Source organism: Sebastes umbrosus, chromosome 4 (genome assembly GCF_015220745.1).
Source record: "Sebastes umbrosus isolate fSebUmb1 chromosome 4, fSebUmb1.pri, whole genome shotgun sequence".
Lineage (NCBI taxonomy): Eukaryota > Metazoa > Chordata > Actinopteri > Perciformes > Sebastidae > Sebastes > Sebastes umbrosus.
Window position 1 is genome coordinate 13,247,229 of NC_051272.1, and position 24,775 is coordinate 13,272,003.

General features: G+C 39.9%; 2 protein-coding genes across 6 annotated transcripts; one reads left to right on the plus strand and one right to left on the minus strand.

The window, feature by feature from the left end:
* Positions 1–164: 164 nt before the first annotated feature.
* Positions 165–22,047, minus strand: neto2b (neuropilin (NRP) and tolloid (TLL)-like 2b). Of its 5 annotated transcripts, none has more exons than XM_037768538.1 (14): positions 22,023–22,043; positions 18,679–18,720; positions 9,623–9,804; positions 8,172–8,228; positions 7,292–7,436; positions 6,445–6,693; positions 6,216–6,263; positions 5,846–5,973; positions 5,030–5,131; positions 4,646–4,772; positions 2,733–2,846; positions 2,060–2,190; positions 1,865–1,957; positions 165–1,785 (listed from the first exon to the last, which is right to left on the minus strand). In XM_037768538.1, exons 5-14 carry the CDS (start codon positions 7,434–7,436, stop codon positions 1,336–1,338), a joined length of 1,587 nt encoding a protein of 528 aa, XP_037624466.1. In that variant the 5' UTR covers positions 8,172–8,228; positions 9,623–9,804; positions 18,679–18,720; positions 22,023–22,043; the 3' UTR covers positions 165–1,335. The 5 variants fall into 5 exon arrangements, with proteins under 5 accessions (XP_037624466.1, XP_037624464.1, XP_037624465.1 ...); XM_037768536.1 differs by having other exon boundaries at positions 7,278–7,436; XM_037768537.1 differs by lacking the exon at positions 18,679–18,720 and having other exon boundaries at positions 7,278–7,436; positions 22,023–22,046.
* On the plus strand, positions 21,632–24,067 carry si:ch211-127m7.2. Its single transcript, XM_037768547.1, has 3 exons — positions 21,632–21,874; positions 21,963–22,059; positions 23,266–24,067. Exons 1-3 carry the CDS (start codon positions 21,768–21,770, stop codon positions 23,614–23,616), a joined length of 555 nt encoding a protein of 184 aa, XP_037624475.1. The 5' UTR covers positions 21,632–21,767; the 3' UTR covers positions 23,617–24,067.
* The last annotated feature ends 708 nt before the right edge of the window (positions 24,068–24,775 follow it).

Below are 24,775 nucleotides of genomic sequence, written 5' to 3' on the forward strand. Positions count from 1 at the left end.
CTGTGCCTTTCACATTTTCTGATTCTCGTCAACAACCATCACTGGGATACATGTTAAAAGCAGTCTTTTAAAGCCATCTGTCAAAGGGGAGAGCGGGGTCGTCACCAAATAACCATCCATTACTCACAGACTGAATGAAAATAATTTGATCCCTGAACAGATACAGGTTTCTGCTAACAATTTATCAGGTTTTTTAAGAGCCCAACCCAAACGTGAAAGGCACAATTTTGTTAAATGTACAAGGAGTGCATTTTCCCAAAACTCTGCCTCCCCGGGTCAGTTGGGACGCCTTGTTCTGCGCTAAAAAATATCATTTAAATTGAAAAAACTGCAGTCTAACTTAACCTTATATTTAGCCTACATTGCGCACATGTTAATTTGTGGTCCTATTTTATGATGAGGGGAAAAAAAACTAACAGAAACCTGATCTTAATCAGTTCAACACTTTTACAAGGTCATTACTGGCACTCACATGTTTTTTCTCTCTAAATTAGACGAGTTAACCATCAGTTATATTATATAGTTATATTCAGTGTCTACAGCTCAAAATGAAAATGAAACATACAAGGTTAGACTGTGCCAATAGTACAGTTTGATGCTTTTGGTGGTTATATAACCAGACTATAAACGTCATACTTTGACAACTACTTTTATAAAGGAAGTTCCAACCAGCATACCTGTGTGACACACCTTTAAGAAGATTCACAATCAACACACGCACCCTCCTCCTGGGTAAAAACCCCAGTTAATGTTATATCTGGTGTTAAAACTGACTCTATATCAAACGCAAGATGATAGATTTCCTAAACTGATATGCAGAAATGTGCCTATTTATTCTTTAATACAGGTTAATAACAGATTAAACGAAAACTGAGAGGTGATTTTTACATTGTTTGTTTAAAATGTAATCACGCTGCTCTCATTCTTCCAGAACCTAAATACGGATTTAAAACATATTTCAACAAAAAATCTATTTGCTTTACAGTAAAATGTGTTCAACAAAATACACTGATAACAACAACAATAAACAGCATCTGTCTTCACTTTTACACTGATCACAAACACGATAGCAGCTTCCTGTGTGCTGTTTCTGAGTCAGAGCAGAGTTGGCGGTATCTGTAACAGACTCTGTGTTTCCCAACCTCACTGTGAAGGAGGCCAAAGAGAAGTCAAGGAGCGCTTCTTTATAATCGTTATTATAATAAAGAAGAAAAGTGAGACACATCCGCTCCGTGGTGTTAAATGTCTCCCCTCTTCTGTAAATGTGCCGGCCCCCCAATAAAAATTGGTTGAAAAGTTGTCGCTGCAGCATTTAGCCAACCTTGTCTTTTCTTTTCAGAAATCCATGGACAAGGATCTTTGCTGGGCCATTTCATAGTTCCCTCTTCGGCTTCCCCCTCTGCGTACATACACATCATACCTTCCATCCTCCTCCTCCTCTTCGTCCTCTTCCATCACTCTATCCTGCTGCCCCATCGCTCTATCCCCCATACCGTGATGGCCCTGCATTCGGCCCGGTTTCATACTAGGCCAGCTCTTCTTCCGCATACTGCTGTTCAAGTCCCTGAGAGGCGGTAAGGCGCTTTGAAGGTCCCCTCTGAAAGGGGGAAGCTCCATGGACCCCCTGCCCATTTCATGTGCACCTAGACTGGCTTTGATGGAGTTGACGGACGCCTGAGAGCCACAGTGGTGCTCGTGAACGCAGCGTGAGCCTGATGAGGATCTCCTGAGCGCCTGCAGGGACTGGAGCTCCTCTGATAACTCTCCAAGGTCCCCAGACATCTCCTGAAAAGGATCATGTTGTTACATAAAAGAAAAAAATCACCATATTCAGCTCATAATGCATCCAAGTGATCAAACTCACCTTGTCTCTGAGAGTAAAGAGCTCATAATGAGGAGGGTCAAACACCTCCTGGAAGTCGCCTCGCTGGAACAGGTTGTTCTTACGTACCAACACCTTACCAACACCAAATTACGATTAAAAACACATGATAAATTCTACACTGATATTTTGTGGCATGATACTAAATAATTACAATAATATAAAATACTATATTACCTTCTTTCGTGGCTGTTTGACTTGCACAAGGACGGAGATGATGAGGAGCAGCAGCACCACCCCCGTAGACACACAGATTACCGTCCCATGAGTCTTTGTGATGTGGTGAAAAACACCTTTGCTCTTTTTCTCTGCATGACGGACATGAAGAGTGACAAAGAGAGATAAAATATGAGGGGCATTTAGAGGCACAGAGAGTACATTAGTCACCGCTCCCATCAGGACAGTCTGTATCTTTGGATGCCAGGAACAATTCAGAGCCTTCACCAAAAGCCAGTTTCACTGATAAACAGCCATCCCAATCAATGGAGGTGCTTTAGAGCCACTAAACAGCCAAAAGACCTTAATGGTCTTTTAGCTGGAAAGGCGTTAAAGATGATTAGATCATTATTTTCCTGCCAAGAAGAGGTTTTGAATTCTACACACCAACATGCACTTGCCCTGTGGTATCAGAGTGAAAAATTACATAAAAAGAAGAAAAGAAGAGAGAAGGGTTGAGTGTCTATTTTCTTTTAGAGTTATAGCCACGGATCCTCAAGGAGGCTCAATGTGACACGACCAGAGTCAGACACGACATGCATCATATTACATAACGCATCACAACTCATTGTACTACAGAAAGGCGGATTTTCTAAGAGAGAATCACAGAGTGCGTTTGGCACAACTGGAGTACCTTTGCAGTTGCTTTCGTCCCAGGGAAAGACACAGTTTTGTATGCCGTTGCACACCAGAGAAGTGTTGATGCACATGTTGCTGTGGCAGAAGAACGCGCTGCTTAAACAGGGCGCTGAAACACAAACACAGGTGTGTCAGTATGTGATGCAAACAGGCTGACAGAGAAACCACAGCCATTAACAGTGAGAGGAAAGTCTTGTAATTCTTGCCTAAGAATTGGATATGCTCTTTCTCTTTATATACATTGTATATTTGTATTCCGGGGGTATCGTTCCTATGCAGAGGGTAGTTTAGTTTATTTATTGACTACACTGAGAGCGTTTCATATTTTAATACTTTATTTATTTATTGTGTTGAGTTGAATGTGCTACTTATTTTGTACTGTAATTACCTTGTGCCTTTTCTACCTTTTTTCTTTTCTTAAAGCTGACTCAGTGTAAACTGCTCAGAATTCCAATGTACTTAGGTGCAAATGGCAAATACAACTCTTGAATCTTATCTCTTTTCAAAAGTATACACGTAAAAAAATGAATACATTATATAATTGAAGGCATTTTCTACAACTGTTATCAAGACAGCTTTAAAAAACTGGAGTATTGAATCGACACCACAGGAGGGTGCTGCTACAAATCTGTTTGCAATCATACATCCAATCCACATACTCCAGCCCGAGGCATAGGCAGTATAGGTGAATGCTAGAGGCGCCCCAAATGAGGGAAGAAAAAAAAATTCTTGATTGATAAATTTTACTATTTTTTACTAATACTATTTCAATACTATTATTTTAAAAATATTACAAAAAAGGCCACAACATCATAACTATGCAGCCTATTATATAGGCCCTGTTTTCTGGGTTGTCCTCAGCATCACCCCGGCGCATTCTTTAATTTAGATTAGATCCATTAAAATATTTAATTGTGATTAATCGCATGATTGTCCATGATCAATCGCGGTTAATCGCAAATTAATCACAAATTTTGTAATCTGCTGAAAATGTACCTTAAAGGGAGATTTGTCAAGTATTTAATACTCTTATCAACATGGGAGTGGACAAATATACTTGCTTTATGCAAATGTATGTATATATTTATTATTTACACAAAACAATGCCAAATTTTGTCCAGAAACCCTCACAGGTACTGCATTTAGCATAAAAAATATGTTAAAAACATAACATGGCAAACGCAAACGCAGCATGTGATTATCATAAAGTGGACATGTCTGTAAAGGGGAGACTTGTGGGTGACCATAGAACCCATTTTTATTCACACATCTTGAGGTCAAAGGTCAAGGGATCCCTTTAAAAATAGCCATAACAGTTTTTCCTCGCCAAAATTTGGCGTATGTTTGGAGCATTATTTACCCTCCTTCGCGAGTATGCTAGCAAGCTAGTATGAAGTGGTTGGTACCAATCGATTCCTTGAATACTGTAGTTTTATATTATACTAGTATTTTCACTCTAGCTTTAAAACTGAGCCCGCTACCATCTAAAAATCGCAAGTTGCATTAATGCGTTAAATAAATTAGTGGCATTAAAACGACTTTGCATTAACATGTTATTATCGCGTTTACTTTGACAGAACTAATTTAGATATAACTTTATATAACCTTAAATAACTTTAATTTAGTTTCTTTATTACTGTTTTCATTTTGTGGGTTTTGTGTTGTTTCTAAAATAAAGAAAAATCTCAAAGGCATAAAGCTATGCAGTTTCAGCGTGAGTGTATGAACACAATGACTGGTGGTGGAGTTTGCTGCGATGCATCAGCTAAAATCTTGATTTGGACAAAATTGGTCAGGGTCGGCTCTGCACATACTGTGCTTGCCCTGTCACAGCTGCATAAAACTAAACAAAAGGGGTACAAATGTCAAATGACAAAAGGTTAAGAATAATCTGAAGGAGGAACTCACGGTCTGCAAAAGAAGTGAACAGCATCCGGAAGCGGCTGAGACGGCTCGCCTCATCAGCCCACATCCTCACCACTCCCACACCGGTGTCCAGCATGATGTCATTAGCTACTGTACTACAAAACTTGGCCTGCAAGAAACCACACATCGTTGTCTCGTATAGGTTGGGATGTGTAGTCTCATTGAGGTCAAGGTCTGTAGAACAGTTGCTACATACTTCGGATTAAAATATGATAATTATAAAGGAGCGATGTTATTACAAGGAAAGAAAGATAAACCCTGTTGTGTAGCAGAAGGAGAGAGAAAACTGAGAGTGAAGGGGCTTTGATTTTACAGTTTTGAGTAGCACACTGTACTGTATATTACACATATGATAAAATATATTACCTTTAGGTCCTCAATGGCATTACTGCCGTCATAAACAGCCACAAAGTTCTTCTTACATTCATTTGAGTTTTCCATCTGATATTCCAAGAATCGCAGGTAAATCTGGAATAAGCAGTGAGGAGGGATATACACGTTTATTGTACATGTACATACATGTACTGTACATGTTTATAATTCACGCAGTTCTGTGTATTTTGCCTTGCTACAAGGTGACATGACTTCATGTCGCTTCATGTCTATCTAGCCTGAAAATGTGTGGGCTGAAGATGAAAAGAAATAGAGAGATGAAGGACACACGACGACCCTTTTAAAGAAATGACTGATGCCGTGTTTTTCTCTGCAACTGCTGATTTTTTGCTGAAGTCATACTTGCATGTAGTAGCATATACAGTATATACTATATATATATATATATGTATATAAAAATGGGGACAAAAAGGACTTAAATTGTAGAATTGTATATATATATATATGTGCTTTAATGTACTGTTTTATTAACCAATTGTTTTATTATTGACTTGTTATGAAACAATCCCTCATATTTTGCATCGTCTGAAGGCATCGCTGCATTAAAGGATTAAATATAAATCATTTCGATCCAGCTTTACTGTATGTGTACTTATGCAGACTGTTGGATTATCAATGCATACGATCCCTTTATACTTCATGTGCACACATGTCGAGCGGTGGATGTACTGTCAGGGGATGTTTGATCATAAAGCGCATTTATCTAGGGGTTCTGAAGAAATGAAGCTTATTCTGCTGTTGTGCATCAGATAACTGGCAAAAATGTAAAGGTTTAACCACATGTCATACCCGGTTGTTTGTTGGGGCTCGTATAGTCCAGATGCAGTCCACTGCCTGGTCTGGCTTCACTTTATAATCCTCCTCCACCTGACTGGAACGGATCAAGCCGTCAGCTCCAGACAGCTCAAACTGACAATCTGACCCACGGACAGCGACAAGAGGCGGATCAAAAGAAGACAGAAGACAGAAAAGGGGATTAGAGGTGATGGAAGCTGCCTTGACTTGACTTTGCGTCACATATTAAAAGGAACAATATGTAGGACTGACAGCTAGCGTTTCAAATGGGTATAACAGCAGTCCAAATTCAAAACATTGGTCCTTTAATTTTAAAGTGTACAACTGAAGTTATTTAAGTAGGCTGTGTGTGTGGTTGCACTACCTGGGATGGGGTTTAAGAGTCCTCCCACATGCAGATGGAATTCAGGGTCTTTGGAGGGAGATCGTAGAGACAAAGAGATATCACACAATCAGGGGCATCATCAGTGGAAGTACAGATATTTGATTGGCTAATATAGTTGAGACATTTGATCGATTCCGTTATTAACATTCAGTGAGTAGCAGGAAGGTGCCGTGAGAACATTGCCATACAGGGATCAATAAACCATCACCTGAAGTAAAGCTGTACTGGACCTGGAAGCCGGTCCCCTCCAGCTCTTCATCGCTGAAGAATTGGATCCACATGAAGCGTCCGCTGGAGAGGACGAGTCCGGGACTGGCTGAGCCACAGAAGCGATTGATGAGCGGCGAGAAGCTGAAGGGGCCGTCCCGCACCTCGATGTGGTCGAAACGACACTCGAACGACGCTTCGATGTAGAAGGTCTGATCGAACAGCAGCTCTATTCTCTGGCGGGGCAGGGCTGAGGGAAACAGAGCGCTGTGTCACATTCAGGGATATAAAGCTAGCAGAGAATGGACAGTGCTGTGGAAAAAATACATATTTGCTCCTTTCAAATATTTACCCACGAATTACTGTGGGTCTGGCTGATTTGTGGGCTCCAGTAGCAATTATAGGGAAACTGATGCACAAAATGACAACAAAGTTTGCTGCATTCTTTGGTGTGCAAGATAATGAGGAATGCACTGTGAAAAAGATATTGCCTGCAAGCTTGTTTGTACTTTAACGAGCATAGAGGGGAAACTTTAGCATTGGTCAGTACACTTTAAAGGAGAATATTGTTCAAAATCCTTAAATAATAATAATCCAAACACCATGTGCGACCAATTTACGATGAGAAATGTTGACGTCATTGTCGAAAGAAGGAGGCAATAATAACAACAGATCATTACAGATACAAATACGAGTGTTATTTTGTTCCTCGGACTCCCTTTAATGTCCATCAGAGGAATCTGACATAATTTAATATCAAAATCTGCAACATTCACAGCAACTTTAAGAGGAGCTCAACTTTTTTTTCAGGCTGAGGCTCATGTTGTTGGTTACCTTCCAGTACGTACAGGCACTCCTTGTTGGCGGGGTATGTTTTCGGGTAGTTTGGGGAGCTGAAGGTGCCACCTTCTTCGTTTCGTGCCCAGTTTCCACACTGGTTAGATTGCTGCGGCCGTTGAGAAGGTCTAACCACTTTTGATCCTGCACCTGCATCTGTATGTGTGACAGCCAAGAGACATTTAATGATGGAACAATTATTTGTGCAGTTAAAGGTACAGTGCGTATGATCTGGCGGCATCTAGTGGTGTGGTTGCAGATTGTAACTAACTGAGTACCCCTGCGCTCACTCCTCCCTTTCCAGGAGTGCGGTAACGTGAGCCGCCAAGTGTAAAACCACGGTAATGCCGTTCGCCTTGGAGCAACAGAAGTCAGACAGCGACTGGCGGTACCACGGTTCTGGACTCTGTGGCTCACGTTACCGCGGTTTCACAAGTGTGTCGGAGAACTACGGTGGCCTTCAGGTAACGTAGAAACATGAAAGTCTCTCTCTAGAGTCAGGTTTGAGAGTTTGGTTTGTCTGTTCTGGGCAACTGTAGAAACATGGCGGAGCAACATGGCAGACTCTGTGAAGAGGACACGCTCCCTATGTAGATATGAAGGGCTCATTCTAAGCTAACGAAAACACAACTCTTAGTTTCAGATGATCATACACTAATGGAAACATAGTTATGAATATTATATGATATTTCTGCTAATAGATCCCCTGAAATGTTGCACACTGTTCCTTTAGTGATATAATGTGAAGACAATTGACACCTGGGAGGCAATTGTATAGCTAATTTGTGCAAAAAAAATCAATCACTGATCTTTAATGAAATTAAAATATATGTGTCTTGATTTAATGTAGTCCCTCTATTAAAAGGAGGGCAGTGAATGCATCAATCTCACCTTTAGTCTTTTGTGCCAGAGCCAATCCCTCCTCAATGAACAGGAGAAATATCCACACTGTAAAAGAAGCCGACAGTGAGGGAGGAAGAGTACAATCAAGGAAGAAAAGGAAATAGAGAGAGAGAGAGCTTAACAGGATTTGTGTCTGTGTTTGTTGTCTCGATGCACTCAGCTGAATCCTTGAATGTGTATAACAGGTCAGGCGAGTTGAGTTCAAAAGCTCGACAGGGCGAGAATAAGGATGTGCTTCTTCCACCATCTGCTTGCTTAACTCTTCCTGCTATTTTTACATCCTCCTTTTGCTTTTTTCTTCCTAAGGGTTATATGTAACACAGTGGACGAGAGCAGGAACTGTTGACAATCTGCTGATACTGTGCAAACACCTCTAATAGCAAAAAAGTCTCTGTCATGAAGTCATATCTTGTGCCATATATTTGTGACTATTACATAAAATATGACCTAAATAGAGCATCTAACCCAAGGGCAGCAAGCCACCAAAATGTTGCTTTGAGTTTTCACCAAAGTGGCGTGTTGACATGTTGCTGTTCTCTCACAAACTGCAAAGCACAAAGCAGCAGATATCATACAGGCTGCATGAGTGTGTGAGAGTTTGTAAACTGGGAAGGAACCAGTTTGAAACATTAAAACATTTCCCCCAAACATTAGTAATATCTGTGATGTAGCATCTGGCACCACAACAGTTGCTGATGATTTATTGGTTTCTGCTTGAGTCAATAAAAAAATGGATAAAGAATCTGAAACCAGAAACAAACCTCAAGAAAACATCACACAATCTACAGTAACAGCATATTGTTCTTTCAATTAGCTGATGGAAAAATGTAACTATACACTGTCAGTCTCCACAATGTCTCCAGCTGACACTTCAATGGCTGAATCTCTTCCACTGAACCACTTCCACAGAGACCAAATAGAGGAACTGAGACAGCAGCTGCCCAAATCCTCCTGTCCAGGCACAGAGCCACCACATGCTGCTGATGCAAGGATGAAAACAGATTTACCCCCCCCCCCCTTTTTGACATTTTATTATTTCTTTCTTGCAAAATTTGTACTTTTATACCAGTAAAGCAGCATAGAGGACAAGAAGTGAGGAGCTGTCACTTCAGCACCATTAACACACCACACAACATTTCAACACATTTTATTTCTCTTTTATAAATTCTCCAGTATGTGAAAAAAATCCTGCATGTACTGATTTTTTAAATTTTTTTTATTTCATACAGCCTCATTCTGATGTAACTGCACTTGAAAAATACCACAAATCTGTGTACACAAACGTGTTAAGAGTCTGCCAAGAAAACGACATCTCGACAAAAAGATTAGAAAAGATTAGAAACTCCCTCTGCCTCTTGCATCTCCCTCACACTGACACAAAAAAAAGCATCAAAAAACGCCCTGAATAAATCATGCAAATATGGATTTATCCCACTCACCTACATGCATCCTCTCAGCTGAAGTCCTTTTCCTGATGATGATGATGGGGTTTTGATTTCACACTTAGTCAACTGTGCATCCTTTACATGCCTCCATTGACGGTGCGCAATAACGCATGTTAGAACAGAATCCAACTTTCACCTTTTCATCCTAATCCCATTGCTCAGGATGAGAGAAGCTTCTGGGGCAAAAAAAAAAAACAAAACAGCTGATGAACTTCTGACTCATCATCAGTTTTCCCCTTATAGAATAAAAAAAAAAAAAAAAAAGTCAGACGAGGTCAGTTTTGCAGCGTAAGGACGCAGTTTCCTGCAGAGCTCCAGTCTGTATCAGCCTGAGACTTCTTGTCCTCTCCAACACACACAGATGGATCTGTCTGTCTGCGGCTGCTCGAGGTTTAAGATTGGGCTCAGTTGGCGCGAGAAAGGGCGAAGAGCTGACTGCGCATGTGCATCTTCATACATGAGGAATAAGTGATATGATAATCCTCTCATAGTGTGTTTGGCATAACCTAATGGTGAATTACATTAGGAAATTCCCATATTTAAAAATATTTAATTAGCTAATACTGGCACACACACACACACACACACACACACACACATCCTCACACACTCATCCTCACACACTCATCCTCACACACTCATCCTCACACACACACACACACACACACACATCCTCACACACTCATCCTCACACACTCATCCTCACACACTCATCCTCACACACACACACACACACACACACACACACACATCCTCACACACTCATCCTCACGCACACACACACACACACACACACACACACACACACACACACACATCCTCACGCACTCATCCTCACACACACACACACACACACACATCCTCACACACTCATCCTCACACACACACACACACACACACACACATCCTCACACACTCATCCTCACACACGCACACACACTCATCCTCACACACACACACACACACACACACATGCACACACACATCCTCACGCACTCATCCTCACACACACACACACACACACACATCCTCACACACTCATCCTCACACACACACACACACACACACACACACACATCCTCACACACTCATCCTCACACACACACACACACACACACACATCCTCACACACTCATCCTCACACACGCACACACACTCATCCTCACACACACACACACACACACACACACATGCACACCTGTGCCAAAAAAGGCTCACCAGGCATAAATCAGTCACACATTGCCTTCCTGTGCATTTCTATGCAGAGCAGAGAGCAGGGCACATTCCTCTGTTGTCTCGAAGGACACACAGCGCCCAGAGCCTAAAAAAAGCTGGCTGGAGCTGCAGAAAGATGCAAATGGAAGCCAGGAGTTGGTGTGGGATGGAGATGTCCCTTTGATGTGTTGCCTTTTAACAACTGAACCTGTCACCGCGCAGGTCCACTGGCAGATTTGTGCCTCTTTAGCTGATTGTAACGGCTTTAAATCAACGACTTTCTCTGACAGATACGGACAATGTCAGGGTGCTCCTGGCAGCTAAAGACACTCTCACTTTGACAAATGTCCTGTAGCAAAAGAGTGATATATTGTGATTTCCTCCCATCCTTGCCTTTCACACTCACACTCGGATGGTCATCCATACCAAACAGTTTTTGCAGGTTTTTTCTAAATAAACTGGCATTTATCAAATAAGAAGCATGGACCTAAGTATGACTTTAAAATGTTGTTATCAATATCATATCATATCGATTCTTTGGATAGCGATGCGATATTTGCTGATATCACAAAGTCTGCCAGGATACGATATCATATTCCCATTTAACACAATCGGTTGCATTTATATCAACTCACAAAAAGCAACTAAAATACGATTTGACAATTTTATTGCTTGAATTGAACTTAAAGCTTCAGTAGGCAGTATATTTTTGGCATCATTGGGCAGAAATTCCATAATAACCTTTCAGCATATTGTAATTCAAGTGTTCTGAGAGAAAACTAGACTTCTGCACCTCCTCATGGCTCTGTTTTCAGGCTTTAGAACATCTAGCCTGTGACGGGAGATTTTGACCAATCACAGGTAATTTCATTGAGAGAGCGTTCCTATTGGCTGTGCTCCGAATTTGGCGGTCCTTCACCAGATTTCACAATGGCGGCAGAGTCACAAACTTTCTAATTTTACAGCTAAACCGTGCACTACAAGATGATTCTGAAAACATTTGAGGAGAGAAATAGGCATTAACGTAACATAATATAAATTCATATTTGATCAGCGCTGCCTAATTTGACCGTTTGGTCGGAGTTCGCGATGGATTGACAGCCGGCTCTCATAGACGGCAGCTGGACAGAAGACCTCAGATCAGCTCTTACTGCTTGTCCAAAAAAATCACCGGAGGACACCAGAGGACACAGAGTCACATGATTTTTTTCAGGTTACCTGTTTCATGTACTACTGTCACGATATAGCGACCGTTTTATAAAAATACCTCTTTTTAATCATATTTGCTCTAATCTCGCCTACTTCAGCTTTAAATGGTGATACAGACGTGCTATGGGAATTTCAAAATAAAGACGTTTCTTAAAGATGACAATGTGTATCAATGTATTCACTTTGCATCGATGATATTGGATCATTGATAATTAAAGCGGTATATTGATCCAGATCGATGTATCGTTATACCCATAAGCCTTTCTAGTGTTGTTGTTATGGAACTGATACAGCGCCATTTACCAGCAGAACAATACAGATCCTTTACTTGTTTAAATTGTACTTACTGTAAAGTGGGACTATGTCAATTTTGTTGAACAGAGGCCACTGTCGCCACAAATCACAATTACAGGATAATGGTAAATGCTAAAACATTGTGGAGCACAAGTAGCCTATAAAAGTAAAAGGTGGAGCTATATTTAATTACAATATATACCACTGGGTAGTTTAATTCATCACGTGTCATGAGCCGATCATTTGTACAATCTTAGTCTGCAAAGTCAGATGAATGTATTTGAGTAAAAAGTACAATATTTCCTCTGAAATGTAGTAAAGTGTAAAGTTAAGTATACACAAGTACAACTACCTAAAAATCAAAGCACAGTAATTCAGTAAATGTTCTCAGTTACATTAAACCACTGCTCACCAGCTACTCGGACAAGCAGTAGATGGTGAGACTATAACTTCCTTTCAATGTGTGTAATTTATGTTGAAAAAGTCTAACCTATTATTTCTGTTATCTTTCTAATCATAATGATCTTATTTCCTTCACTGCTCAGACAGAAGAACAACAGGAGCCACCAAACTTCACAAACAACCAGCAAAGCACAAATTAACACATCCTATATCAGAAAGCCCAGGGGCCATATTTTCAAAGTCTCCACAGCCATCATTATTCAGTAACGTGGGACCAGTTTTTCTTCTGCGGTAACAACCTCGGGGTGAATTAATTTGGCAGGAGATGAACACGCTCACCCACACAGTATACGCACGATCATAAAGTTGCATCATCTGGGCCTGTGCTTAAAGACGACACTATTCCCTTGTGATTGGGTTATAAAGTGAAAGCCTTGTCTCGGAGATGTATGAAACATTTATTTTTCTGTGACATTTGAACTGCGGCGAGAAAATGAAAAGCCTCTATGAACACCAGCTGTTACAGATGACCGGACGCCACAGCTGTCGACTCTCACTTTGTTACTCTCCGTCCGTCTGTCTGTCACTCATCCAGACTCTCGTAAACACTGATACACCTTTGTTTACTGCACATCAAAAGGTGCTAAAAATCTGCATCTGTTGCCATGGCAACCGTGACGGTGTCTTGCTTGCTCCTTCTGAGGCAATCAGGGACCTACAAAGCAGAGGTTTTAGGGGGGGGAAGGGTTGACAGAGACGGGGATCAAGGTGAAACAAAAGACAAAACCTGTCTACCTGTGTTACAGTAACCTTAAACCAATTGAAATACTGTGTTTTCTTTGAATCCTCCATGAGTAGCTGTAATGTTGGGAAAGCTTTTGTAATACTGAGGTCTCCTTCAGTTTAGTTAATTTGAGAGAAGGGACGGTGCAAATTAATAAATATACCTGGTAGAATTAGACAAAAGGCTGTTTTTCATTTGTAGTCTCAGAGGTGTCCTTGAAGTCTTTCATTTGCCTCCACCATGTGCATCTCTGCAACACTAATTCTCCTGAATATAGTGCTCTGTTAAACAAGTCTTCAGTGTGCTGCATGTGTGTGGGCTCTGTCTGTAAGAACTATTCAACAAGCTGATGAAAAAGAGTGCTCTGTGATATTTACTGAAATGTTCCCAAATAAACAATAATTGGCCTAATTCTGTATAAACTGAATGAACAAGTTGGCTGCCGTCTTGTACTTGCAGGAAACTATCATGATTTCTTTTGGCGAAACATTTAATCTCATCTTGATCAAAAGCTAAACAAACAAATTGACCTTGCATTGAGATTTTTTTGGCAACGTTCACTCCTAACATCATTTCTGTATAAGCAAAGAACAACCAAAATGTTCAAAAGGCATCAAGTATTTCTTCTATTTGCAGCCGATTAGACTGTTTCAGGCTATTAAATAGGCGTTATGAGTCGCTATAAGCCCCGTAGATGTGGGCCAAACAGGGCCTACTACACCCACTAGTAGGTTTTTATCATTTATTCACATGGTAGATCACCGAAAGAAGGTACAAAAGAATACAACAGCGACCTCTAGCGACCGTAGTAATTATGACAGGAGCAGAAGCGGAAGTTAGGTAGTATAGACAGGCTGAAACTACATGAGGGGTGGACACAAAGCTCAGGGCTTTCAGCCAGGAGACTGGAGTTTACATCCTGTGTGAAACCAACAATGTATAGTTGTCTTTGTGTTATTTTAACCCAAAACACAATGTTTTTCCTTAAACTTAAGGTTGTTTTTTTTTGCCTAAACCTAAAGAAGTTGTAGTTTTGTTGCCTAAACCTAAAGAAGTTGTAGTTTTTGTTGCCTAAACCTAAAGAAGCTGTAGTTGTATTGCCTAAACCCAAAGAAAATGTAGTTTTTGTTGCCTAAACCCAAAGAAGTTGTAGTTTTTGTTGCCTAAACCCAAAGAAGGTGTAGTTTTCTTGCCTAAACCTAAAGAAGGTGTAGTTTTGTTGCCTAAACCTAAAGAAGTTGTAGTTTTTGTTGCTTAAACCTAAAGAAGGTGTAGTTTTGTTGCCTAAACCTAAAGAAGTTCAAGTTTTATTGCCTAAACCTAACTGTATTTTTTGCCTAAACCTTAATAAGTTGTAGTTTTATTGCCTAAACCTAAAGAAGTTGTAGTTTTGTTGCCTAAATCTAAATAAGTTGTAGTTTTACTGCCTAAACCTAAACAAGTTGTAGTTTTATTGCCTAAACCTAAAGAAGCTTTTTTGTTTGTGTTCAAAATGTGACATTTCATTCAGTTTTACAACATAGTAGAACGTGTTGCTGTTAAGTTTCACTTTCACTTTGTAGTAGGTGTAGCAGGCCCCTACTGACCCACATCTATGGTGATTATAGCGACTAATAACGCCTATTTAATGGCTTGATAACAGTTGAATCGGGTGCTATTTGACACATGAAAATGTGCATGCATACATGTAATGATTCTAGTGTCTTTTCTTGCCTTCTAGCGATTATAAAAATGCATGGTGGCACGATTGCACCAAATTAAAGCTTACAACAAAGAACAACTGCACAGTGGAACATCGTCTCAATGCCAATCCCCAAAATCTCACTTAATCCTCAAAAGCACTAACATCTCTCCAACAGCTGTAGATTAGACTCATGCATTACGTGGAAGAAAAGAAGTCAGCCGCAATGTGAAGATAATCAGACATCTTTCTGTAATGTCACAACCTTTTTGGCATACACTAAAAGGAAAGCAGAGACAGAAAAGTGGAACTAAAGGAGGGTAATGAATCCCAAAACTGTCCAGGATTGCAATTAGCATTTTGATTGGAGCCGTAACCAGGCAAGTGATTGCTCTTATTAGCGCGTGCTTGAGGATGAAATTAACATCTTTAATTTGGCAGAGGCTACGGTTGAGTGAGCCAGGTGACACTGCTGGGCCAAATAAACTTTCACTCCCTCCATTCATTCTTTCTTATTGTGAAAGAACATGTGCATGTCTGCATGAGTGCGTCTTGTTTTGAAGATAACTGAAAATGAGCTTTCAAGGAAAAGGGTCATCTTTAAGGTCAGGGATTACACAGCAAGGCATTTCATGCAGTTCAACAGCAACATGCAACAACAGGGTTAAAAGGTCCCAGGGGCTCTTTAACTATTTCCATAGTAATACACTATCTGGGCTCGCTTTGAATGCATGCTGGTGTTGCTTGATCTACTCTGTGCAGTCAAACACAACACATTTTAGAATAAAAACATTCTTATCAGCTTCTGAGGAAAAGTCATTAAGATACTACGAGCCTGTGATTGGCAGGAAATCCCTGTGGATTTGGCCTGTTACTGTTGACGAGGAAGCGCAGTAGCCTACAAGTCCCAACTTTAACAGGGTGGAACAGATTACTGCGTCCCAGTGACTTCTCGTTTATCATCACTTTGATTTGTGTGTTTTTAGCGCGACAGATTTTATTGCCTTTGCTAGAGCCATGGGTATTTGATGTTACAACTGTAGATTATGTCACAACTAATCACCCCCATGCTGTGGTAAATCCTGTACTTAGCTGAGGCGACAAAAACAGGTTATTTAATGGAGCAATAAAAAGCCTTTACTTCTTCTTTAAGGTACTAAAGGCTGTTCATCAAAAACATTATCTCCACAGAATTTTGACTTGAAGTTTAATCATCCTCATAGATGACTCCTTACATAATAGTCAGCTTAAGGTCCAAAGCCAGACGGTCCCAGGAGCCCCAGTCACTGAGAGTTGACACAAATATCCTATTTCTGGACAGATTTAGACCTTTGTGATATCGCGGAGCAGGAAGAGCTGAACTCCATTCTTATCTCTGGTCCATATGACAACAGATTAGATAAAGAAAGAAAGGAAAACATGATCTCATTAGACAAATGTCAGAAAAACCACTACTACTACTGTAAGCCGTCAAAACAACCCAATGCGAAATAAATAATTAAATATTTGAGATTTCTAGCTCCCTATTTCACTTTCAACCCAATCCTGTGCCTTTGCGTAATTTACGTCTCTTCTTCTAATCTGTTTATGCTCAGCCCCTGCTACCATGGAGCGCTGCATCTCTTCTGTGTTATATACGGTTTGTTGTCTGCCTGATATCTTCTAAGACCAATTCATCAGAGACAGACGCAATCGCAAGAAAACAACCACACACACAGTTTTACAGAAAATGTTTGGTTCCCACTAATCTGCCATTTGCAATCCTTTAGTGTCATGCAGCTAGATGCAAAATCATTTACTCCCTTTGCTTCCACTAGTCTTTTGTTCCCTTTGAGATCGAAACTAAACTGCGTGCATCCCGGTGCAAATTATTCTGAGGAGAACAACGCTCTTTTTGTTATTCAGGATATGTCACCTGAGAATTTCTTCCCTAAAGCATTTTCAAAGATGTGAAGTAAACCAGGAGTGAAGGAACCGTGTCACTGAGAAAAGTTTTTGGCAAAGCGCTCTATAAAGAGAATGAGGAGAGGCGGTTTGTAGGATGTTGATGAGCTGATTTTTGGGTGCACTGCTCGCTGGTAAAACTTTGTTTACGTGTTGGCTCAGCAGACTGAACTACACAAGACTTCCTAATTGCAACCCTCACAGGAAAGCGTATAAATAGCCCAACATTACACAGTCATTCCGTGTGTCATGAGGACGCATTTTAGGCTTTTCGTGTGTCATTTGTACACCACGCTACAAAACTACGCTAACTTTCGCAACTAGGTTTAGACAACAAAACCACTTGGTTAGGTTAAGGACGTCATGGTTGGGCTTAAAATAAGTACGTAAACTAAATAAAACACAGACACAAACGTGTGACAAACACATGACAAACGTCACTAACGTAACTTAAAAAACAAAACACCGGTCTCCTGCTTGAAAGTCCTGTGTTTGTTGGACCCATCCACTTCCCCTCCGCCCGTTATATAACAAATCCTGCTGTAGCAAATGCATTGAACCGCCCTAATCTGCCTCTGATTGGCTAGTACTTGCTGCCGTCATTGGTTTGATTGGTTAGGTTTAGGCATGAGGAGTGAGATTGGTTAGGGTTAGGGTAAGAATATCATGGTAAGCAAATCAGAGTTCTTATTCGTTCTTATTGCACGCTAAATGCCTTACATACATTATCGTGTCATTCATACGCCTTTTCCTGCGAACGGGCTTTCCTAATTATCAGGTCAAATACAATAGATGATCTTTACCAAGCCATACAGAGTATTACCTGTAATTATTTCAACAATAGAAACAGGCTCCCACCCTTTAATGGTGACATTTTCTGTCTGTTTTTGCTTCTCTGTTGCCAGCTGACACAGAGATTATCTGATGATTCAACACATAACTAATTTACACCTGTTTTTACATTTGCTCTGGTGTTTGGAAGTGATGTGCTGTGTACATAAACACGCTGAATGAGTTGAAAGATTGTGCTCTACGCTGTCTTTGAACATGGTTTTATACTGGGAATAATAGGCTCCCATGTGGCAAATGGGAGCTAAAAGACCCTTAAAGATGATAACGACTTCCTCTTTTCCTCCGGTGTCAGACTGCATCTAAACTCAGACATTTGAAGTTGTTAGTGTGCTTCGTGTGTTGCTACACAAGAAACAAGGTTTTACTTGAGTTAACACCAAAGTCTGCAACTGTGAACATATAATGTGCACTAGTAAACATGCACACATGCACTAAATGATCATAATGAGATGACATCCTGTCTCTCCCAACAGATGACATCCTTCCCTTCATGACCAGTGAAATATCTTCATTTAACTTAAAGATCTGCTTTTCCTAAATCTTGCTCTCTGATGGCCATATGGCCAATCACAACAAGCGTTTCTAGGACAGATGGGCAATGGAAATGACCTTTACTCAAAGCAGGGTTAAGCCTAAAGAAGACAACTAGAAGATTAGTCTGGTTCTCACCAATTAGGGCCCTCAGAGAGTAGGAGTAATGTGAAGAAGAGTCTGTGGAAAACGAGAGGAGATATAGATTAAGTGAAAATTTCTCTCTTGATCGAGTCATTTATGACAAATTCAACTTGTGTTTTCTACACAATAGCTTCTCATCAAACAAACATCTGCAGTATAAATGCCCTAAAATGTACGCTTAATGTAATTATGGATCAGCGTGTTCAGCAATTCTAAATACTACAATATTCAGCTTATAAAAACCCTGACATCAACATCAAACCAATGTCAGACAAAACCACAGTGCTGATGCTGGCATGTCAGTAAGTTCTGCAGACATTTTGGCCGTGCATGTTCGACCCACAAACTCAGCAAGCAGCGACACGCTTTTCTCCATCAGCACACAGAAATCTTCTTAGCACGGCCTGATCTGTGGATGTGGCAGCGAGCCTGGAGGAGGATGAGTTCAGTGCCACTTTAGGTTCCTCAAAGATGTTTTAATGTTTAAATAATTCTTCAACGACGATGGTAATGAGTTTATGATGATGAGTTATGCATTTCATTTTCATTTTGGTTTCTAGTAACAAATAAAAGATTGTTTTTATTAAAAGGAGATGGATGGTAGTAATAGAGAACTGGCTGGGATCCTCATAGAGCGTGTGTTTAACTGGAAACCAGTTCATTCAGTCTAATTTCTTCCTTTTTCCAATGGTGTTACATTAAAAAAGGAAATACGCTATATGAATGACAAAATGTAGGTCAGTAATGCAGTGATTTTCAAGCTGCCTCTGTTGACATCTGTTGTAAATAATAATAATAATATGGTGGAGGATTTTGAGGATTTATTTTCATTTGATACCAGTTCAGCTGTCTGATTACTTGTCGTTCCTAAAATGCGCTGAACTTGAGAGCTTTAGGGAAATTGTGCGTGCATCTGGCTGTTAACATGCTCTCTGCCTTGAGTTTCTTTTTTTCCCCTCTCTTTTTAATTTAGTCAAATATACAAAGCTGGTCTTTGCAATCACAGCCTAAGCACTTAGGAAGGGGCTTTAGAGACATAATTAAAAGGCCTGAGTGGGAGAAAGGCAGCTTTGAAACAAAGTGACAGAACGTGAGAGTCCGATACAAGGTTGTCTGAAACATCACAGATTGAAAGAGGGTGATGAAAGGACAGAGAGAGGAGAAAAGTGTCATAAGGCGACTATAGACTAGCATGGATCATCTGCTGTTGGCAGCAAGAAGTAGGCACACAGAGCCATGAAGCCATCCTGCTTCACTATGCCATGTCCACACATACCAAGTATGCATTTCAAACATTTAGAAAAGCCATTATTGTTGGAAAATTGGAGTAAAGAAATATAAAAAGTGGTGTTCATTATGAAGGACTTTTTAAGGAAGTGTTGTTTTATGTTACTAGCATCTCATGGCAGAATACTGCAAACAACCCAAAGTAACAGCAAGTGTGGATGAGCTGAGTCAGATCAGTTTTAATTACACAGCACGCTACTGCAACCCTGATTAATCCAACAACGATAAACTGTACAGTGTGCGTGTGTGTGTGTGTGTGGTGTGTGTGTGTGATGTGTGGTGTGTGGTGTGTGGTGTGTGGTGTGTGGTGTGTGTGTGTGGTTGTGAAAAATATTGTCCAGAAACCCTCACAGGTAGTGCATATAGCAAAAATAAATATGCAGAAATCATAACATGGCAAACTGCAGCCCAACCGACAACAACAGCTGTCAGTGTGTCAGTGTGCTGACTTGACTATGACTTGCCCCAAACTGCATGTGATTATCATAAAGTGGGCATGTCTGTAAAGGGGAGACTCGTGGGTACCCATAGAACCCATTTTCATTCACATATCTTGAGGTCAGAGGTCAAGGGACCCCTTTGAAAATGGACATGCCAGTTTTTCCCCAAAATGTAGCGAAGGTTGGAGCGTTATTTAACCTCCTCCGCTAGTATGACATGGTTGGTACCAATGGATTCCTTAGGTTTTCTACTTTCATATGATGCTAGTATCTTCACTCTAGCTTTAAAATTGAGCCCGCTACAGCCTAAAAGTGTCAAATCGCATTGTGTTAAAGAAATTAGTGTCATTGAAACAAATTTGTTTCAACGCCACTAATAAGGTCACAAGGGTCATCTGATTTTCACACCTGGGGACCCATTCAAACCAAACTCTCTTCAATGAAATGTCTTTAATAGCATTTCTATGAGCCCACCAAGCCTTAAAATCAACCCAACTTCAAAAGTGTCACCCACTAATGTCATAAAGTAAAGCTTGTTTCAAATGCAGAGTTTCTGAATACGGGCTGTGTGTATTTCCCTGTGGATTGAGCGTTTCGATGCTTTCAAAGTATTTATATGGACTTCAGCCTGCTTTATAATAAAAAAATATGGGACCTTTAAGTATACAGTATATTTTCTTGTGGCGCATTAAACATAAACATTCTAAATGTGTCCCAGTTTATTTCCTGTTGCAGTGTATGTCTATAACATCAGCTGAAAGGAAGTAAACATGGACCCAAACTGTTGCCTAGCAATGCAATTCCGTTGCAATTCCGTCAAAATGCACTAAAACGGAGCGTTTCAGACAAAGGGTAAATACAGGCATATTCAAGCAGACAGAATGAGGAAAATAAAGTTTTTTTTTAACATAACAGCATGTAAACATGTTCTAGTAGAAACACAAAACACAAGTATGAACCTGAAAATGAGCATAATATGGGACCTTTAATGCCTCCTAATGGACTTGCTGAAACTACTGCAATACAGTACACTAATTAAATTTTAAAAAAAGGAATTGTTTCATCGAAAACAATGTTTTTGAATCATATTTTGAAGGTAGGATGGTGTTTTTTGTATATTAAGTAAATATTTTCTTGTGGTACATTAAGCAGTTTGTCCACTGAGTGGCACCAAACATCCAGTCAGCCATTGTGGTCACGTGACTTCAACAACATGCAAACCCTGCTTGTTTTTGTTTCCTGTTTCTTCCTGGTGGATAATACAATACCACCGTGAACTCTTTATATATATATATATCTATATTATATACCTTTTGCACACAGATGTAACTATAAGTCCAGCAGAATAAAGGCAGCATGTCAGAGAGGCAGCGCGCGCTGCCAGCATGGATGGAGAAGAAGGAGAAAGAGAAAGAGAAAGAGAAGGAGCTGCTGAAGAAGAGCAGAAAGAGGAAAACTGCAAGGTAGTTGGCTTAAACACACACACAGCCTCGGTTTTATACTTCAACTATAGTCACTTTGACTAACAAATATGCACTGGTGTGTTTTCAGGTCTGCTTTCTACTGTCTGAACGAGAGAGAGCTGCTGGAGGCTGCAGTCTCTTATCTTACCAGAGAGGACGAGGCTCTGCTGCGGACGCACCAACAGGTGGCGCTGCTTCTCTAACGTTTTAACCTCTGAAACTGGGAGGAAATGCTAGAAAAGATCAGATAAGATGAGATAGAACTTTATTAATAAATTTAAAAAAAAGAAACAAAGGCCAAAACCATTAAAATAAGGGTTTAAGTAAAGGATTTTTCTTTAATGAATCATTTACTGTCATATTCAAGTCTTGTGTTTTTAAATCAAGCAGAGTTGATTTCACTTAATTTCAGGAATTTTCTAAAGCCCACTACACTAATATCACAAAAAAACAAAATATATATATATATATATAACTTTATTAATCCCGAAGGAAGTTCTTGTGCCAGAGATTGCTCAAAAAATACAACAAAATTACAACAAGTTCAAGTGTATAAAATACAAGTGTAGCCCATAAATAAAAAGTACTATTTCGAGCACCAGTGCCTAAAAGAATAACAATTAAGTAAGATACATTAAGTAAAATGAGTAAATAAGATAAGTAAAATAAAAAAAAGGTAAAATAAGCTAAAAAGCAGAAAAATAAGTAATATTGCATGTAAAAGAGCCTGTTATTGATATATGTATATGAATGAAATATCAAAATGAAAACATGCCAATATTGTTCAGGATGCTGAGATTATGTAAAAGTTTAAATTAAATGCATCATATGTAAAAAATCTAATATGTTTGGATCATAATCACAGGCACAGTTTGGTTCAGGGGGCTCACTGAACCCCCCTAGAAATGCATCTTTATATATATATTTTTTATAATAACATAGAACTAATAATTTATTGTAATGATGAATAATATCGAAGTTGTTGTGTCTTCATATTGACAGAATAAGAAACCAACAAGATGATGATATTTTTATTTACTAGCCTAATAACATCGGACACTCTTGGTAAATAGTAGGCTACTTGTTCTCTTCCGACGTTTGTGTTTTTTTAAACAGAAAACACAGGTTTTATACTGCGATATTTACTGAAAATTAGTTTTTTTAGTTTAGTTTAAGTTTTTCCAAGTGCAAAACATATCTTTTCCACTTAGTAGTATACCTGCATGTCGCCCCAGTCTTTGCCTCTCAGATAACTTGCATTGACAAAAATTTAAAACAAAATTACCTCACTTTTAAATCATACCTAGTGGATTTAAGATGCAAAATATTCCCTGAAGCATTGTGTAAAACATGACTGATTGACCCCTCCCTCCCCATGTACACACACACAGGTTGAAGACAAGGCAGCTGTGAAAGCGAGGGAGGAACCTGCCACATCAAAGACAACAGCAAAGCTGGTGACTTTAGAGGAAGAGTCCTCGGACTGCGGTGACGCCCTAGAGTCGACGTATGTTTCAGAAACAGATTTGGACATTACAGAGGTGGAAACAGTGCCGTACACTAAGAGCCCGCAGCATCAGGTACCTGAGGGTCAGAGGTCAGGACCCATACGGGATCACGGCGGTCTCGTGAATGGTGGACTGGAGGCTGAGGAAAAAGAGGAGCACTCACAGATGCCAGCAGAGGCAGCGGAGGAGGACGATGATGCCTTAAGGCTTGTGCGAGAAATATTTTTCACATGATTAACTTCATCAGAATTCCACTGAAACATGCGCACTGAGGCTTAAAGTCAAAGTGTTTGCAATAAATGGACATTTTTTTCTCTTAGAGGGGAATGCCGCTCACATTTCAAATTCCCCAAACAGTCCAGTCAGTACTTGTGAATGCACACAGCTCCTCTATTCAGCTACAAACTGGACAACTGATCCTTTAACTGATGTCACTGGGATGTAAAATGTGTCCATAGACCGACACATAATTCAAGTGTAAATGCCAGTGTTTACTTTTTAATGACAGCATCTAAAACCCCATTTCGGTGGGACAACTCAACAAAGTATCATACAGTGTGGCTTCTGGGGCTGCAACTAACAAGTATTTTCATTGTCGATTAATCCGTTGATTAGTTTCTCGATTAATCGATTAGTTGTTTGGTCTATAAAATGGTGAAAAATGTAGATCAGTGTTTCCCAAAGTCCCAAGATGACGTCCTCAAATGTCTCGTTTTGTCCACAACTCAAAGATATTCAGTTTACATACTTGGCCGTCACTTTCACAAACCTGTTTGTCTACAATTCAACACTGTTACAGCACGCAAAAGTAATTACAGCATGCTCCAGTCTATTTAATAAAAGAAGGGAAGAAGAAGAAGTCACAACACTCTTGGTTTTCAGCAGCATATTATACTATACTCGATTATCAAAATAGTTGACGATTAATTTAATAGTTGACAACTAATCTATAAATCGTTACAGCTCGAGTGGTTTCACAAAGTCTGAGGTCCGTTCAGCTGCTACATCTTTTACATTCCACTGTATTCAACTGATTTAACTGTCCTTGGAGACACTGAACTAACATGAATTAATGGAAATTCCCTTAACACAGATAATGTGGTATTTTAAAGTTCAAACTAGATTTGTGAATAAGAACATTTTGATGAAAGCTTTAACCAGAACACATTTGATGTTGAGATAAGTAATAGAGTGGATCCTTTGATATTGAATGTGGAACTGACAGCAACTGGTCATGTTACAGCATCACCACAGAGTTCAAGGGTCAGAGAGATAAGCTTCAACCAGAAGGCCTGTGCTTGTTAATGAGTGAACACTTGACACTGAGTTTCTACTAATTCACTGACCACTATACTGTAGCTGTACCTGTGGATGAGGACAAACACAAAGATCA

What these genes read in the sequence shown, in the direction of transcription:
- neto2b (XM_037768537.1), bottom strand. An exon ending in GTTCACTTCTTTTGCAGACC is followed by an intron (nt 2,847 to 4,645) that starts GTGAGTTCCTCC and finishes TTTGTGTTTCAG; the next exon opens with CGCCCTGTTTAAGCAGCGCG. An exon ending in GGACGAAAGCAACTGCAAAG is followed by an intron (nt 2,191 to 2,732) that starts GTACTCCAGTTG and finishes TCCGTCATGCAG; the next exon opens with AGAAAAAGAGCAAAGGTGTT.
- si:ch211-127m7.2 (XM_037768547.1), top strand. Translation starts at nt 21,768, where the DNA reads ATGTCAGAGAGGCAGCGCGCGCTGCCAGCATGGATGGAGAAGAAGGAG. An exon ending in AGAAAGAGGAAAACTGCAAG is followed by an intron (nt 21,875 to 21,962) that starts GTAGTTGGCTTA and finishes GTGTGTTTTCAG; the next exon opens with GTCTGCTTTCTACTGTCTGA. An exon ending in TGCTGCGGACGCACCAACAG is followed by an intron (nt 22,060 to 23,265) that starts GTGGCGCTGCTT and finishes ACACACACACAG; the next exon opens with GTTGAAGACAAGGCAGCTGT.